This window comes from Vigna unguiculata, chromosome 8 (assembly GCF_004118075.2).
Source record: "Vigna unguiculata cultivar IT97K-499-35 chromosome 8, ASM411807v1, whole genome shotgun sequence".
In the NCBI taxonomy this organism is placed as follows: domain Eukaryota; kingdom Viridiplantae; phylum Streptophyta; class Magnoliopsida; order Fabales; family Fabaceae; genus Vigna; species Vigna unguiculata.
The window spans coordinates 38185613-38203116 of record NC_040286.1 but is presented as its reverse complement, the minus strand read 5'-3'; the positions used below and the strand labels follow the sequence as shown (position 1 = coordinate 38203116).

Here is a 17504-nt window from a genome sequence, read left to right as displayed (position 1 = left end):
ATTTTAAATGTGTGGCATTGGATAACTTTAAATCATAAAATTATTAATTTAGGTGCATGAACTTTTTACGAAAAATGTGGTGTAAATAAATTATGGTTGCATGTATGGACACACATAATCAACATAATCAATTATGTTATGCGTGAAGGATTATGATTATGTACATGTAATGGTAAATTATGTTGATTCATAAAGGCAAATAAATAAAAGATTCAATCCCATCACAAATTATGTTCTTCTTCAAATTTCAATCACAAGAAATCTCCTTCTCTCTTTTTTTCTCTCATCCTTTTCACTTAAACCTCTTAAAATAAGTGACATTTATTTAATCCTTATTTATTTTAACATTAAATTTGTATATTTTAGTACAAAAATGATTATAATGAAAAATTATCACTCAGACATTATTTACCAAATTTTTTTAATTAGGTACGACAAGAAAATAAGTGTGTAACCTCTTATGACGTATTCATTTCTAATTATTTATTTTTGAGAGTAATTATGAACGATAAATTTGCGAATAATATTTTTGTATTTGCAAATTTGAGGACGAGAGAAAAGGTGGATTAGAAATGATGAATTTATCCAATTAGGTTTGTGGTAAGACAATTTGAGGGTGATACACGAAATTTGGCTAATAATAATGTTTAAATCATGTTATTTTTACGTGCATGCTATGTTATAGAAGGTGCTGTGAACTTCCATGGTGATGGAGGAAGGTGGTTGGGGAATGCATGGTTTGAGTTTTCACAATGGGAATTGGTTATGCTGTGGCTAAACCAATGATGTTACAAAACAAAAGGAAAAGAGAACCAATTGTGTAACGAAACAAAGGGAAGGGAATCAATTCCAACATATGTGGGAATCGGTTTTCTATTGCTGAAACCGATTCCGTGTGAGAAATGGTTTTTCACCTTGTTTTTGTGTTGGGCTATGAATAATGCAAGAGTAGCACAAAGAAAAACATTTTTTATTGAAATATTGGCAGAGACGTGGAGATAACACTTGTTTAATCATATTATTCAAAGAGATGAAAATCTGGTTAACTTATTTATCTCTTGAGATTGTTGGATAGAAAAATATAACATATAAAAATATAAATATCAGTAATAATAAATTAGAAAGAATAATAATAATAATAATAATAATAATAATAATGAATAATAACACTACAACTAATAATAAATAATAATAATAATAACACCAATAATACCAATTATAAGAGCAAAATAGTAATATTGTAAAACATTATTTTTATTCTATAACATCTATTACATATTTCAAAATTTCATTCTCAAACATATAATCGATTTCACTTCAAAATCTCTTAAAAAACATAAAATATTTATCTTTAAATTTACTTAAATTCATTTATTCTGTCTCTCAAAATCATTTTCATAAGAACACATTATGTTTCCGTACTATAAAACACTTTTAATTTTTAAGTAATTCAAGATTTTATATTAACCTTTCTTTAGTCCTTAACTTTATAATATATTAATAAAATACATGTATAACTTTTTTTTTACTATTTTTATAACTATTTAACTTTTGCCTAGTTATTTGATATTCTTTTAATATTTATATAGTTATAATTTTTTAATATACTACGTCAAAGAAATATATATATATATATATATATATATATATATATATATCATTCTACATTAAATATTTAATAACATTATTTATTTTATAAAACTAATATATAGAATGCCGGTACAGAAAATAAGAATTTCATATTATTAAGATGGAGATGAATTTCAATTTCAAAGATGAAAGACCCCTGTCCTACTTGGTAAAAACACAAAGAGCGGTGCAAAAGAGAAGAAAAATTGTGAATATTCCGCCAATTTTGTTAGTTTAAATCTGGCACAGAATCAGTAAAATATTAAAAAGCACTTCGTTACTGGTTCGTATTTTGTAAGATGGAGAGGTGGTGATGATGGAAAAGACAGAGCAAAGTGAATTTTAGAATTATTGTGGTGAATAGGGATTGTTTGAAAGGTGTGAAGTTTAGAATTCGTGTGTGGATAGGGATTGCTTGAAAGGTTAGAACATTCTAATAGGGAAGAGAGGAAGAAGAGATTGATTTGGTTCTGTTCAATCGAGTAGAGAGTGCAGGTACTGATACTATATGAATATGATACGCTAATGTTGCTACCCCCACTACGAGCATGAGTGTGGCTTCACTTCATTATTTTATTTACAGAATACATCCAAAAGAGAAAGAGAAAGAAAGAGGTAGCCCACCCTCCTAACCTGGTCTGGCACCAACCTTCCTCCTTAATTATTAAATTTTCGTGTCTTTTTATGCATATCGAATTGATTTTAATAGTGGAAAGTTGAAACATCCAACTCAAACTCACTCCAAGCCTGCAAGCTGATTTTTTTTACCTCACAGAGTAGGGATCTCATCTGCGCTGCTCCGTCGCAATCTCCGTCGACCCAAACCTCAATCCTAAGCGCTGTGCAGAATGAGTGGAGCCGTTCTTGTTGCCCTCGCTGCTGCTATTGGCAATTTTCTGCAAGGATGGGATAATGCTACCATTGCAGGTATTTTTTTGGCTATGAATAGCATAAGGTCTTCAATTTCATTGTTATTGAACTGTGTTTGATTGATTCACCGGGTTCTGCCATGCCAAGCAGGATCTATTTTGTACATAAAGAGGGAGTTCAAGTTGGAAAGTGAACCCACAATCGAAGGTCTAATTGTGGCTATGTCACTTATTGGAGCCACTGTGGTTACCACGTGCTCCGGGCCCCTGTCAGACTGGCTAGGCCGACGACCTATGTTGATCATCTCCTCCCTGCTTTATTTTCTTAGCTCTCTCGTTATGCTGTGGTCTCCAACTGTTTATATTCTCCTCTTTGCAAGGCTTTTAGATGGATTGGGCATTGGTTTGGCAGTGACCTTGGTACCTCTTTACATATCCGAGACTGCTCCAACTGAGATTAGAGGATTGCTAAATACCCTTCCGCAGTTTACTGGTTCTGCTGGAATGTTTTTTTCCTACTGTATGGTGTTTGCTATGTCCCTCACCAACGCTCCAAGCTGGAGACTCATGTTGGGTGTTCTTTCAATTCCCTCTCTTATTTATTTTGCACTCACAATATTCTTCTTGCCCGAATCACCAAGATGGCTTGTCAGTAAAGGCCGGATGCTGGAGGCCAAGAAGGTTTTGCAGCGGCTTCGTGGCAGGGAAGATGTCACTGGTTAGTTATGTTATGCCCTTTTTCTTTAACAATTATTTATTCCCTCGAATAACCCTATTTGTTTGATTTACTACCTTGGAGTTCATTTCAGATTTAGCTGCCTTATTCTAAGTCTCTAGGATTGTTTTGAGGTCACTACATCTCTGAACACAACCCAGCTGATGCGGGATGTTCTGTTGGTCTTTTTCAGAACTTTATGTAGTTAGTGACTGTATTCTGTGAGCCTATCCTGCCGCATTTAGCAAAAACTATGTGCTACATTCATTTGTGTTTATGCAAACAGAAATCGAGACTTAGTTAACGAGAATTTTACCGAACCATAGACTGTTATTGCAGTACTGCGTCTGAATTTGCCACTGATTAAATTTTTTGAGTAAAGTGGTTTAGAAATAATAGAACCATTCTTGATTGAAGTTGCCCTGGTGGTTCTTAACTCAATCTTAGAGTATCTACAATGCAAGAGTCTAATAAGAGACTCACAGAGTCTTATTCTATTTTAAATGGTTTGCACTATGCTATATCATTTTTAAGCAACTTGTTAGGATACGACCACTTATTAGTGAAAGAAGAAATAAGGGAGAAAAAAAAATACAGCTAATTGATTTAATTCATGGAGCTGAGAAATCTGTTGGTGGTTATATAGCTGTTGTGTGGGGAAGCTATGTGTATGTATGTGCGTTTTTGGGTCTTGGGGGGGACACGGAAAAAGTAATATTGTGAGTGGGTGGTTCCTTGACCCTCGAAGTGCCAGTGGTTGTATCAGTAAACTTTTTCGTGCATTACAAGTTCTATACAAAATTCTCATTTTTTCCATTTGAGAGTTCCTTCCCTATAGAGTTTGTGATCCAGTTTTTGTAACAACTCAAATCATATTCTCAAAGGTTTTGTTTCAACGGTCAGGTCTTATAAGAACCCAAAATCTTTTATAATTTTTTATTAATTTAATTATTAGAATATTGGTTTTTTTATTCTTAGGACTCAGGATTTTATACAAGATACTACCTCAGTGTATTTCAACGAAAGTTTCTTATAACATCTGAGTCTTAGATTTAAAACCTCTGTATAGAAAATGTTCTTAATGCACCCATAAAAGGGGAAAACAAAACTAAAGTAACTGAGCATTAAAATTGAGAGCATGAAAACATTTGTTATTTGTCATCATTTAAACTTGTTGAAAATCATGATATTGAAAACTTAAATTGAATAGCCATAGTGCAATTGTTTATTGTCATTGTTTTTCAGGTAGCTTCCCTCAGTGTAGGTGCATTTATTTGATTCTACCAGTTATTGTTGGCTTGGTTTTGATTCAACTATGGCAACTAATTTGTTATATGCATGACTTGGATGGTGATTGCTTTTGGTTATAATGATCAGGTGAGATGGCTTTACTTGTCGAGGGTCTCGGAGTTGGGCGTGATACCGCAATAGAAGAGTACATAATTGGTCCAGCCAATGAATTCAGTAATGCAGAGGATCCTTCAGCCGAAAATGAGCAGATCAAATTGTATGGGACGGCAGAAGGTCTATCCTGGATTGCTAAACCTGTCACTGGACAAAGTTCCATTGGCCTTTTATCTCGGAAGGGAAGCATTATTGCAAATCCAAGTGGTCTGGTGGACCCTCTAGTTAAGCTCTTTGGTAGTGTCCACGAGAAGCTCACAGAAACAGGAAGCATGCGTGGAAGCGCACTTTTTCCACACTTCGGAAGCATGTTTAGTGTGGGGGGAAATCAACTTAGGAATGAAGATTGGGATGAAGAAAGCGCTACCAGGGAGGGTGATGATTATGTCTCTGATGCTGCTGCCGATGATTCTGATGACAATTTGCAGAGTCCATTGATCTCACGACAAGCAACAAGTGTGGATAGGGACATGGCTGCTCCCGCCCATGGTAGCATGAGGCAAGGTAGTCTGGTGCAAGGAGAAGCTGCTGGAAACACAGGTATTGGTGGTGGATGGCAGCTGGCATGGAAATGGTCTGAAAAAGATGGTGTTGTCAAGAGAATATATTTACATGAAGAAGGTGGTCCTGGATCTAGACGTGGGTCTCTCATTTCCCTTCCAGGTGGTGATGCACCGAACCTAACGGATGGTGAGATTGTTCAGGCTGCTGCCCTGGTGAGTCAGTCAGCCCTTTATAACAAGGAGCTTATGCGTCAGCAGCCAGTTGGACCAGCTATGATCCATCCATCCGAAACAGCTGCAAAAGGGCCAAGTTGGAGTGATCTTTTTGAGCCTGGAGTGAAGCATGCCCTGATTGTGGGGGTGGGGATTCAAATTCTTCAACAGGTAATGAATCTTTTCAATGCGTCTACATGCGTTTTCAATGCACTGGTTTTATTTATTTTTGTTTCTATGCGTTTACACTGCTCTCCCGTGCTTTCACATTCATGCATTGCCTTGTTTTGTAACCCATCATGATTCTGATGATTTTTTATCTTGTTCCCTTTATTGAAAACAAATGAATTTGTGAGCGCAAGATTGACTCTACATTTGTGCAGTTTGTTTACATCATAGTTATAGGTTTTGTTTAATGCCCTCGTATTCAGTAATGATTATAGAAGAGTGCATTACTAAACAAAATAGTAAACTAGGATATGCAACCTGAAAAATGATGTGATCATGTGAGTAACATTATTTTGGTTAAAGTACAGTCAGGGCAAGTAACTTTTTAATTCAAAATATGAGAGAGCCGAAAATAGTTCAAGCCAATTTGCTTGGAGGCTCCAGGTCTTTGGGCAGCCGTAGAGGAGTATTGTAGAGATAAATGATAGAGTCATACGATGAAAATTCTTATGTGTCTCAACTCAAGCACAACAAAGGAAAAATATTATATATACCATTGCATAGAGATGGGCCTAGGCCCATATAGTAAAATAATATCCCCATGCTTGTTACAAATATAATAAATCATAGGACCCCACAGTGATTTGATGAAGATATCTGCCAACTTATAATTGAAGTTAGCAAACTGATTAGTAATGTCCCCAGAGGAAATCTTTTCATCGATGAAGTGACAATCTATCTCAAGTAGCAAAAAAATTCTTAGACATGTTAAAGGCACAATTAACAATGGAACAAACGCACCCCAGGACTTGGCTTATTCTGTTAATGTCTTGGCTTGATGTGTTGCTGACATCAGAAACACCTCAGGTTATTGCTTCACTTTTGTTCTAGTCTGTTTTCATGGTGCTCTGGAAAATAGAATGGTATAGCCCAGTCAACAATAAAGGTAGAGTATATAGCTGCTAGCTCTTTGGATAAAAAGCTCATGATAGACTTGCACATGGAACAAACGCAAAGAACATAAATATTTGTGGACAACCAAGCTGCAATTTTAATTGCTAGCGTCCATTGTTCCATGCCAAAACAAAACACTTCAACATCAAGTTTTTCTTTTTAAGAGTTTATAGGGATGGAGAACTGGAACTTATTTGTTGCAGTACAGAACATGAGAAAGCCAACATCGTAACGAAGTCTCTTCCTAAAGGCAGATTTGAGTACTTGAGGAAAAGACTCTGAATATGCAGCTCCTATGTCAAGGAGGACTGCTAATTGGAATGACCCATGAAGATGCTAATCAGTTTTTAGTTTCCCTAAAATAGACAATTAAAATGTCATTTTTGAAATTATCAGGCAGGAAACTATAGACATAGGATATATTTTTATTTCTTAACGCCTTGAGTAGGTGATTAATCATTCAATCACTGATCATCTTAACCAATTGTACCGTTAAAAAGCTATGCTGACTGTGATCTAACTACTCTGCGAACATTGCAGTTCTCTGGTATAAATGGTGTGCTCTACTATACACCACAAATTCTCGAGCAAGCAGGTGTTGGGTATCTTCTTTCAAACCTGGGCCTGGGTTCTACTTCTGCGTCCTTTCTTATTAGTTGTGTGACAACCTTGTTGATGTTACCTTGTATAGCTGTGGCCATGAGGCTCATGGATATATCTGGCAGAAGGTATGCATCTTTCTCTTCTAATTTCTTGTTGGTTAATGGTAAGATTTGTTTCAATTGGTGAATGTATCCTGGCGATGATTTTTCATGGATAAACTCTTTCCATTGCATTACGTTATTTGCTAGAATATTTTGCAATTTATGGTGGTATTTCAGTTACAATTGCGTTTGAAATTACTACTATTGCAAAGTTCTCTGAAACTTCGGCAAAGTTACAGCGAGCACGGCAGTAAATGTTCGGTAATGATGTTTGAACGTGAGAGAAAGCTAAATGTGTTAATGATAAGAATGCCGGGGGTGAATGATCTAGCATATAAGAAAGCATAAGAACAGGAGTGCTTTTATCCCGGAAAATGTTGAAGTTAGCATTCATATATATGGAAACTCATTCAAACTAGGTTGTTCGAAGATGGATGAAGGATCTAGTGAGAAGAGTTATTCAAATCGAAGTGCTCTGATTAAAAGACAGTAAAACTTAGGAAAACATAAGTAGTAGACATTAGATTTTTTTTATTTTTTTAAAACATTTGCTCTATTTTTTGTTTCAATTTTGGTTTTTTATTGAGCTCAGTGGTCTTCAAAGATCATGTACATTGATTCAACCTAGAGAATAAGGCTTTGTTGTGGTGGAAGTGCTGTTTTGTTTTGTATTTTGTCTTTTGCATTTAAGTTCCTATGTGAAAGTATCTGAGATAATTATAGAGATTATTACCTTAATACATGATATTTGCGTAGTTATTCTGTTTTTCTTTTTTTAACTGATTCTTTATACTTCCCCATTACCTTTTTTTGGTCTTCTTCTTGATGCAGGACCTTGCTGCTGACTACAATCCCCGTCTTGATAGTGACTCTTGTGATATTAGTAGTAGGGAGTCTTGTAGATTTCAACAGTACTGTGAATGCTTTTATCTCAACTTTGAGTGTGGTTGTGTACTTCTGTTGTTTCGTCATGGGTTTTGGGCCAATTCCTAATATCCTTTGTTCAGAGATCTTCCCTACTCGAGTTCGTGGTCTATGCATAGCTATATGTGCTCTTACATTTTGGATATGTGACATCATCGTCACGTACACGCTCCCAGTTATGCTTAATTCTGTGGGCCTTGGTGGTGTTTTTGGTATATATGCGATCGTATGCATCATAGCTTGGGTGTTTGTCTTCTTAAAAGTTCCAGAAACCAAAGGCATGCCACTTGAAGTGATAACTGAGTTCTTCTCTGTCGGGGCAAAGCAAGCCGAAGCTGTCACTGGTAGCTGAGTCTACATTATTGGAACTTTTCTTTCAATATAAAATTGATTTCAATATATGATTATCATTTCAGGCACCCCTCCCCACTTCTTAAAAATCTTCATCGTGGGAAGGGATTTGGGATTATAATCTATCTCTTTCGAAATTGATTTTATAACCCTTATTTCGTGATTTATATAATGTTATTTACTTTTGTTTATTTTTTTAAGCAAAATAATACTACTTATCTTAGTCCTCAGCATTAATGTGAAACATTGTGAAAATTTTAGTTTCAGGAAATAAATCGAGTACTTTGTACATAGCAACGTCTTCAATTTTAAACATGGTGTTCTGCGGAAAGGATGTTAGTGAAAGTAGGAATTTTGGGGATAATAAAAATAGGAATCGGATTTTTTTGGGTAAGAAATGTCTACCATAGAAATAATAGCCAATGTTAAATATATGTAAGGTTTTTGGCGTGGGTACTATAAATGTTCCGAGAATGTTAGTATTTTAAAGATGACGAAAATGCTGAATATATTGTCAATATTATTTTTTTTAACATTATTGTCATTGTCATCTTAATAAACTTTGTTTTTGACTGGTTATTTTGAAAGTTAAATTTTTCTGATTTGACTACAGACAAGAATATATACATAAACGGGTCTAGCCTTTGGAGGGCAAAATGAATTAGGGCATGTTAAAAATGGACTTATGATGGTATTGTAGCCTTTAGTAGTTATGGGTTCCAGAATGGATCATCCTTCTTTTTGTCACAAAATTAATTCATAGTATCAGGAGAGTTTACTTAGAGTTCTTTCAGAACAATTCTCCCCTATAAATAACAAATATTATTATATATCATAATTAAATATTAAATAATGAGTTGTCTGAAATTGTTTAAAAAATAATTCAGCGACGAAATTGAAAAGTTACTAACAATGACCCTATCCGATTCACGTTTCACAATTAAAACAATTCGAGTGACCTTGCCTTTACTTCTTTCATTTTTCAAATAATTTTAAAAAAATCAAAATAAAATGACAACAAAATTTGTAATCAACGAGTAAAGTTATATTTTAAAATTATATGTAATAAATTTAATAGCTGTTTTTGGATGTAGCAATTAAAGATGAGTAGTATTTTTTATAATCTGAGTATGAAAATAAAAATTAATATGTACTAAGATATATTTAATATTTTTTCTATAATTATTTGATTTTTTTTATCCAATTATTTTATATTTATATAATTATAATTTCATATTTGACAAGAAAAGAATATATATATATATATATATATATATATATTATAAAAAAAATTGACTGATTTTTATTTTTGTAAAACAGAATATTTATTTAATAATTTAAATTAAAAGATTCGAAGTGCAAGTACTAGTATACCTACTTCCCATGACAATGAAAATGAAACAAATTTTATACTCATTACATATAAAGATGAAAATGAACTTCTATTTTAAAGATGGAAATGGATACCCAAATCCTTACCTGACGTATTCCCATCCCTAGCAATAATATTGTAATTTGTAAAGTATAATTTAGCAGGAAAATATTTTAAATGATTCATGAAATTACTACTTATTCTTTAAAAGATGATCTTAGAGGGTTTAACAATTTATTTTATAACAAGTAAAATTAGTTAAAGATTGGATTTTTATAAGAAAAGTTAAAGAGGCACGGAACTTCAGCTCATCATAAAACAATCCTTCGAACCATATACATCCTAGCTCGTAAAAGCCGTGATATAGGTCTCAACGCATCTTTCTTAGATTTAACTAGGAAAAAGGAAAAATTGGCATTGAAATCACAAATAGAAATGCTACAGAACAATCAATGAAAAACATTTTAACATGCTATTGAAAAGCAAGATTAACACAATGAAACCGGGAAAGACGAGAAAGACAAAATACTTCATGTTGAAGGTTCCGAAGTAGCTAGTAGAAAAAGAAAACACAAGCAGAGAAAGCCTAAAACCTACCTACCTGATCTAGTTCTTTCTTAATTATTCATCTATTTAAATTGTCACCACCCAGATGCAGCTCCCAGCTTGGTTTATGTTTCTCTTTTTATTCAGACCTCCACACCAGATTGCTGCTTTTCCTTTATCAGAGCCACCACTTGTAGTGTCACTGGGAAGTGAAAGAAATCCAATTTTTTAAATCTTCAAGATTCTGGTAAGCATATTAAGTTAGGTAAGAATTCATTCAGAGCTAGATCAACCACTGGTTACAAATAACAAAAACCGAGACAGATTGTATGGAATTTCTGCCATGGAATGCATTTAAAAAGGATACGCAATTCAAAATTCTAAACTCAAGATTTAATCAGAATATCACAACAATTTCAAGAAGCTTAGTACAGAAACGGTGGGGTTGGGAACAAAATGCGAGTGGACTTGTCCTGACCTGACACAATGAATGATGCATATGAATGTTCAGAGGCAAAATAGATCAGCAATAATCTGATCTGAAAAAGGTCTTCATTTTATATAATATCATTAATGTTTTTGATGAGGATGAGGCTAATAAAAAACATGGCAACAGTTTTTTCTTTGACATAGAGAGTGAGTAGAGTGATTCATCAGAACAATTTGTGCAAGTGTAACAAATACAAATGTGAGAAACGTGGGTGAGAAAAAGTTTGTTAAGAATAAGGGACACGTGGAGGGTGATATGAGAAGTAATGAAGGGAGAAAAAACACTAGGCACAGCAAATGGAATGTGCTTTTAAAGAATTTTGTGCAGTGAAAAAGACAGGCTGTTGGTATTACTCTTCTCTATTAATTCTCCACTTTCTCTCGGTTGATTCCCATCTTTTCTGATACAGTTTTCCCAGTGAAATTGTTTTGGCTGCACGAGGAGTTATCACATGCATTGTTAATTGATATTTTCCCTATGACTTTTTCAGTAATAAAAAGGCTGTGCAATTGATTCTGTTTTTTTGGGTATTACTGGCACTGTTATATTGGTACTGTTACATTCAATTCTATTAGGCCAATTTAATTTCTCTGTTTCAGCAAGAGACTAGTCCAACAACGAAAAAGGATGTGAGAAGCATTATGGTAAAATGGTGGTGTTAGAGAGTAATAGAAGCAATGATAAAAAATGAATGAGTGGAGCAGGGAAGAGAAGGTACCATAGGAAAGGAAGAGACTGAGATAGAAGTCAATCTAGAATGCGTCTGGCACCAAGGCGATCGAGTTGCAAGACTTTTCCAGAAGCCTTCAAATTGCCGTGGTGGAGAAAGGCGTCAATCATGTGTTGGGCAATGGCATGTCCGGTGGGCTCATTGTCAATGACGGCGACGGCGGTGGGGCCAGCGCCGCTGATGGTGCAGCCAAAGGCCCCAGCCTGAAGGGCAGCCTTCTTAACAGCCTCCATGCCGGGAATCAAGGGGGCACGGCGGGGCTCAACGATCTTGTCAGAGGACAAAGCCTTCCCCAGACCAACCACGTCACCCTTCAACACCGACGCCACCAGAGCGCCAGCCTGGCTGCAATTCCAAACGTGGTGCGCCATCCCAATCTCGCCGGGGAGCGCTGCGCGCATCTTCTTCGTCGGGGCTTCGAATTCAGGACTCACCAGCACGAAATACAGCTCCTTCTCCGCAGGAAACTTCAGCTCTATCAACTGCAGCGGCTCGTAGCTCTGAATCAGCACGAAACCCCCCATGATCGACGGGGCCACGTTGTCCGCGTGATACCCCGAAACCTTCTCTTCAGATTTCAGCGACGCCACAACAAGATCCTCCACGCTCAATCTCTTCCCAAACATCTCGTTCACCGCCACGGCCGCAGCGGCGGCGCTGGCGGCGCTCGATCCCAGACCGCTTCCCAGAGGCAGGCCCTTCTGCAGGGAGAGCGAGAGGCCGACGGATCGAATGGAGAGCATTTTCATGACTTCGATGGCGGCGATGCCAGCGCAGTTCCATAGAGGGTTTTTGCTGAGCTTGTCGGGGGCCTGGCCAGTGATGTCGGAGATGCGTATCTCGCCGGGGTGAACCTGTGGGTCGACCCTGACGGAGACAATGTCCCCGATTCCGTCGACGGCGCAGCCTAGGAAGTCGAAGCCGGGACCGAGATTGGCAACGGTGGCGGGAGCAAACGCTTTGACGAAGGTGGTTACGGGTCGGGGCTCCGTTCGAGTATTGAGCGAGACGCTGTTGCTGCTGCCGCTGCTGCTGCTGCAGCATCTGAATCTTGCTATCGGCATCTCACTGCCTTTGAAACTCCCCGGAGACGGACACAGGAAGCAAGTCGCCGTCGCCGTCGCCATTTCCACTTCCTCTTCCCACTACTCTTCACACTTACAAACCTATATTTAATAATAAATAATTCATCTCTCTTTCTCTCTCAAATTGAAGTTATATAATCATTGTTATTATTATAAATATAGTAGTTTTTCAATTAAATTTGATTTTCCTTTTTTTTCTTCATTCACAAATCAAAACAAAATACTCGTCTATTTGGGATTACACAAAATGTTGGTAGTTTGGCTGAACCTTTCGAAGATTATTATTGAATCGATTTGAATGTTTAGTTTAGTTAGATGATAATAGGTTGTTTAGTTTTAATTTCAAAGGCCAATTTTAAGTATTGAATACTTAAAATTTATTAAACAAAAACTTTCTTGTGATCATGGGATCCATTAATTATCATTTTATTAATCATGCCCTTACCTTTGTTTGTGGTTTAATAATTTTCCCTATTTATCATGAAACACATTCAGTACTAGCAGTATTGCTTAATATTTGTCTTACTTTTGAGACAAAATGTTGGAAATTGGGCTCTTTCTTATTACACCTTTATGGTTTCCTTTTGTACCTTCATAAGAAATGTTAAAATTACTCTTTTTATGTATTATTTTATTAGAATTAAATAATTTAAAATATATTATATACTTTAATATATAATTTGAAATATAAATTTTTTATTTTTCAGAATATAAAATTTATATTAGGAAATGTACATTACAAAATGTATATTTTATTTCATATTTTGAATTATATATTTCGAAATATAAATTTGATAGTCTAAAATATAAACTTTAAAATATATTTTTTGTTTTGTATTATGAATTATACTTTCTAGGATAAAAAAAAAATGATGTTCAAAAGAGTAAATTTGAAGTTTATGGACATGTAGTATGACATTAGGGAGTGCAGTAAGAATTTGCTTAGAGATTGAAGTGTTGAATCCAAGTAGGGAAGCCCATCCAGTACTCTAATATTGTTTTTGTTTCTTTCAATGGCCAAGTTTTAATTTTATAGTTCTCATGTTAAGGTATGTGCAATTTGGCAAGTGAACCGCGTGAAGTTTAGAGCAAAAAAGCTTTAGAAGAAAATGAACTATGAGGTGAGATGACTTAAGAGAAGTAAATTAGAGCAGAATAAGTTTGAAGTAAGTTTGTATATGTACATAGGAAGACATGTTGATGAAAATGATGAGAATGAGACAGCTTATTAGGAAATTATTCTCTGACTCCTGCTCTTTGATATGGTCCTCAAACGATTTGATGAAAGATGTTCCAGTTTTCTTTTTAATTTCCTGGGAGATACGTCTTCTTTCACGTCCACAAAATCTAGAAAAGTTTGAATGCGAGCAGAACGCGAGCTATGACGATTTGAAGGACCAGGTTTTTTAGGGGATTTTTTACTGAATTGGTGTAGCATTGATAAAAAGTATATTAGAAGCGCCAAGAAACATGTTATCCCACATATTAGAAACAGGCCCCGGAAGCTATTCAACTGAAGTTGTTCATCCTCACTACTGCGATGAGCACAAGCCTTTTCTGAAAGCCACTTTTCATGGATCCTCTGAAGTTCACCATTCTCAGATAAAGTTAAAATGGCTGTTGACATATCAACTGCAAAAGGAGAGCCCCTCGGAAATGCCTGTCACCACACCCAACAAATTGATAAGACTCAATCAATCCTTGAAACTTATTACAGGTATAAATTAATGAAGATAACATAATAAAATCCACTTTATAACAGTTCTAAAGATACTCACAAATCCCCATCCACTTTTGGTGAAGTCTTGGCCCCTGATTGAGAATTTGCAGTGGTCTGAAAGGAATAGTTCTACATATGGGCGCTCATCCACCACTGCTGCAACTGTTCCTCTTTCAAGGGCAATGGCATATTCTTCAGGCGAGCCAAGAGGAACAAGTCTATGTCTGGGGATGTTGAGTTGCTCGGTTAGATAGTTTGCAGCAAACGAGCCTACTTGGAACCCTATACGTTCACTGCTGGATATCAAGCTATCAATTCCTGTTATGGGTGAAGACAGTTGCTGCACTGTGAGAATTGATGTCAAGCTTGCAGTGTAGCTTGAATTGATTATCAGAACCACAAAAAGCCAGATTATCAACACAATTCGACCAAGTGGACTCACTGTGTTTTCTCCTGAAATAATGAAGAACCTTATTTATATCTACCAACAAGGATACACCACAACATGTTTCTCGAATACAACATCAACTGCCAAAATTGGATGGACTTACTGTGCGCAAAGAACATGGTTGAGAAAGTAAACCTGCAACAGCATACGAAGATGATCAGTTATGTCAAGATATGTACACAAGCTACAGGAGTCAATTCGGAAGGGAAGTAAAATTCTGTAAGGAAAACTACTTAGTACTTACCAAAGAACTGTAACTATCTGTTCCTTTGGCGGCCCCCGAAAGTCATCGTTCGTTCTATGTTCAAGAATCCACACCACTGTTCCAACAAAAAGGAAAAAAAATGCAGTGACACCCCACATCATTGGAGTAAATGGTCTCAAGAAAGCCCAAGCATGCGACTTCAATCTTTTTACCGGAGCAACCACAACTAGCCCCGACTCTATATATGGTTGAGTAAAATCCACAATCTTTGTTCGGTCAGTGACAATAGCAATGTCACCTACAGCAGCATCGAAAACCTGTAGATGAAAGCGAAAAAAGATCAATAAAAGCAAGACAATTAGCATGTTTGTACTCTGCAGTAGAAGGATTGTAATTTTTGTGGGTATTGGTTACATTACATCAAGATTAATCATGTTGACAAGATCATAGTAGCTTGGGTTATTTTTTCCATCTCCAAACAGAACGAACTTATAATGAACTGCATATGGAAGAAGTTTTATGGCAGCTCGGAATATCTCTATGCAATATCCTTGAACTGCACTGGAGGCATTTATTTGTGAGACAATGGCTCTATAACTAACTCTGTTGGGAACTCCAATTCTTAGTTGCCTCCCATTATTAGGGAAAACCCATCCACGAGGCATTTCTATAGTATTTCCAGGCCATATGACAGGCTTCAGATGCTGGTTTGAAATTGAACGATTGGCAGGCTTCAACTGAAGTTTCTCAGGGGTGATTACTGAGAGGCCAGAGTAATTAGACCAGTAACCGATGCTCCGAAAACCTGTGGCAATTACATTAATGATTTCATATGATGGATGTGGAGGAGATCTATCTGAACCAAACTGAATAGGTCCAGTCAAACCAGTCATATTAATGCGCAATATGTTATCAAGTAGTTGCTTCCCTCCATCAAAAACGCTCAAAGCACCCAGATCCAGATTCTCTTTCCCCTTACTAGTTAAATTTTTGTTAGAAAATGAAACCCTTCCTTTCTGATCAAAGAATAATTTCAGTGCCTGAGCAATCGTCCACACAGAATCATACGCATAGAGTCCGTATGGATTTAACCCAATTGAGCCATTACTTAAATGTTTCCACCTTGAGATAAATGCCTGTTTTTTTAAGGATTGAGGGGTGTGAGGGCGAAGGGTAAGAACTCCAAGAATTGAGTTAGAAGTGTTTGAAGGTAGTGGAACTGAATCTAAAACAGTCGATAACCAAGTAGTAGCTATCCAGACATATCCTTTGGCCATCATTTCTTGTTTTTGAGCCAGGTCAAAAACCAAGAGACCAGTTTTGGCGAAGGTGTGCAAAACGATTATTCGAGACTCCATGCTCTTAATCTTCACTAACTGACTGTTAATAAAGCTTGGAGTGGCGGTTGTATCGGGAGGAAGTACTGCTTTGTAAGACAACTTACAGCGTCTTTCAGCAAGTTTATCCCCCAAAATAGTTACCCCATTTCGACCCGGATCATCATCACTGAATATTGCTACGACTTCTCTCCAACCATAATAACTAATCATGTCCGCAATTGCAGTCATCTGGAACTGATCGCTGGGCGCTGTTTGGACAAAATAAGGATACTGGAGAGGTGTCAGGGTGGGATCCAGAGCCGTGAAGGAGAGTAGGGGAACATGGACCTCATTGGCGAGATGTGAAAGCACATGGGCCATTCCTGAAGTTTGTGGACCGATTATAGCCACTGTATCGGCCATCAAGAACTTGAGGGCTGCCATCAAGTGCACCAGTCAGCACCAACCAACAATCTAAATAAGAATATCAATGAAACAAGCAAGTGATAGGCACTGATACCATACCCCCAATGATTCCAAGAAAACCACTGAACTTGGAATCGTGGATGTTTATGGACAATTTACGTCCCCCCAGGATGCGGGGATCGGAGTTTACGTCTTGTTCAGCTGCTTGAATGGCAATTTTGGAAACTTGGCCGTTTATAGTTTTCAATGTGAATATGGCACCGATATTGACGACATCATCGTCGTCATGTCGGGAAGCTTCTTCTCTTGCTGTTGATGATCCATGTAATAGGATCAATGTGAATGCAAGGAATAGCAGATTCATAAAGAACCTACGATAGAGAATCAGTTGAAAGGGAGATTAACGGGATGAAAATGGCGAAGAGAGACATGCATTATTATAATTATAGCGGGAGACAGTGAAAGCAGAAACCGGAGGTGGAGGTGGAGGTGGACCACTCTACCACCATAGTATGTGTGTGTGCTTAGTTAGTAGCAAGTGGGAGTGAGAGCACAGTGCCATTTTGACATGAGTTCAAAATGCGAAATGTGCGCATCAGATTGTGACGTTTCATCTATAGCAATTTCAACTTTGAAGTGCTATTGTGAGAGTTTATTGTATGGCATTGTCTTGTCTGTCTAATCTATGATGCAGTGCTCATTAACAAACGCACTACTCGTGTAATTATA

At 36.6% G+C, this 17504-nt stretch overlaps 3 protein-coding genes across 7 annotated transcripts; 1 reads left to right on the top strand and 2 right to left on the bottom strand.

Moving 5' to 3' along the window:
• Nucleotides 1-1843: 1843 nt before the first annotated feature.
• LOC114194291 (monosaccharide-sensing protein 2-like) lies at nt 1844-8625 on the top strand. Of its 3 annotated transcripts, XM_028084420.1 has the most exons (7): nt 1844-2124; nt 2213-2265; nt 2405-2556; nt 2650-3216; nt 4591-5504; nt 6996-7183; nt 7991-8625. In XM_028084420.1, the coding sequence occupies exons 3-7, from the start codon at nt 2478-2480 to the stop codon at nt 8433-8435; spliced, it is 2193 nt and encodes a 730-aa protein (XP_027940221.1). In that variant the 5' UTR covers nt 1844-2124; nt 2213-2265; nt 2405-2477; the 3' UTR covers nt 8436-8625. The 3 variants fall into 3 exon arrangements, with proteins under 3 accessions (XP_027940221.1, XP_027940220.1, XP_027940219.1); XM_028084419.1 differs by having other exon boundaries at nt 1844-2244; XM_028084418.1 differs by having other exon boundaries at nt 1844-2265.
• Nucleotides 8626-10201: 1576 nt separating this feature from the next.
• On the bottom strand, nt 10202-12772 carry LOC114195214 (homoserine kinase-like). 3 transcript variants are annotated; one of them, XM_028085604.1, is made up of 2 exons: nt 11561-12771; nt 10202-10596 (listed from the first exon to the last, which is right to left on the bottom strand). In XM_028085604.1, exon 1 carries the CDS (start codon nt 12697-12699, stop codon nt 11590-11592), a length of 1110 nt encoding a protein of 369 aa, XP_027941405.1. In that variant the 5' UTR covers nt 12700-12771; the 3' UTR covers nt 10202-10596; nt 11561-11589. The 3 variants fall into 3 exon arrangements, with proteins under 3 accessions (XP_027941405.1, XP_027941406.1, XP_027941407.1); XM_028085605.1 differs by having other exon boundaries at nt 10202-10554; XM_028085606.1 differs by lacking the exon at nt 10202-10596 and adding an exon at nt 10620-11274 and having other exon boundaries at nt 11561-12772.
• A 1012-nt stretch (nt 12773-13784) lies between these two features.
• On the bottom strand, nt 13785-17250 carry LOC114193604 (glutamate receptor 3.2-like). Its single transcript, XM_028083474.1, has 6 exons — nt 16875-17250; nt 15450-16786; nt 15070-15347; nt 14929-14960; nt 14436-14830; nt 13785-14317 (listed from the first exon to the last, which is right to left on the bottom strand). Exons 1-6 carry the CDS (start codon nt 17137-17139, stop codon nt 13886-13888), a joined length of 2739 nt encoding a protein of 912 aa, XP_027939275.1. The 5' UTR covers nt 17140-17250; the 3' UTR covers nt 13785-13885.
• Nucleotides 17251-17504: the final 254 nt, after the last annotated feature.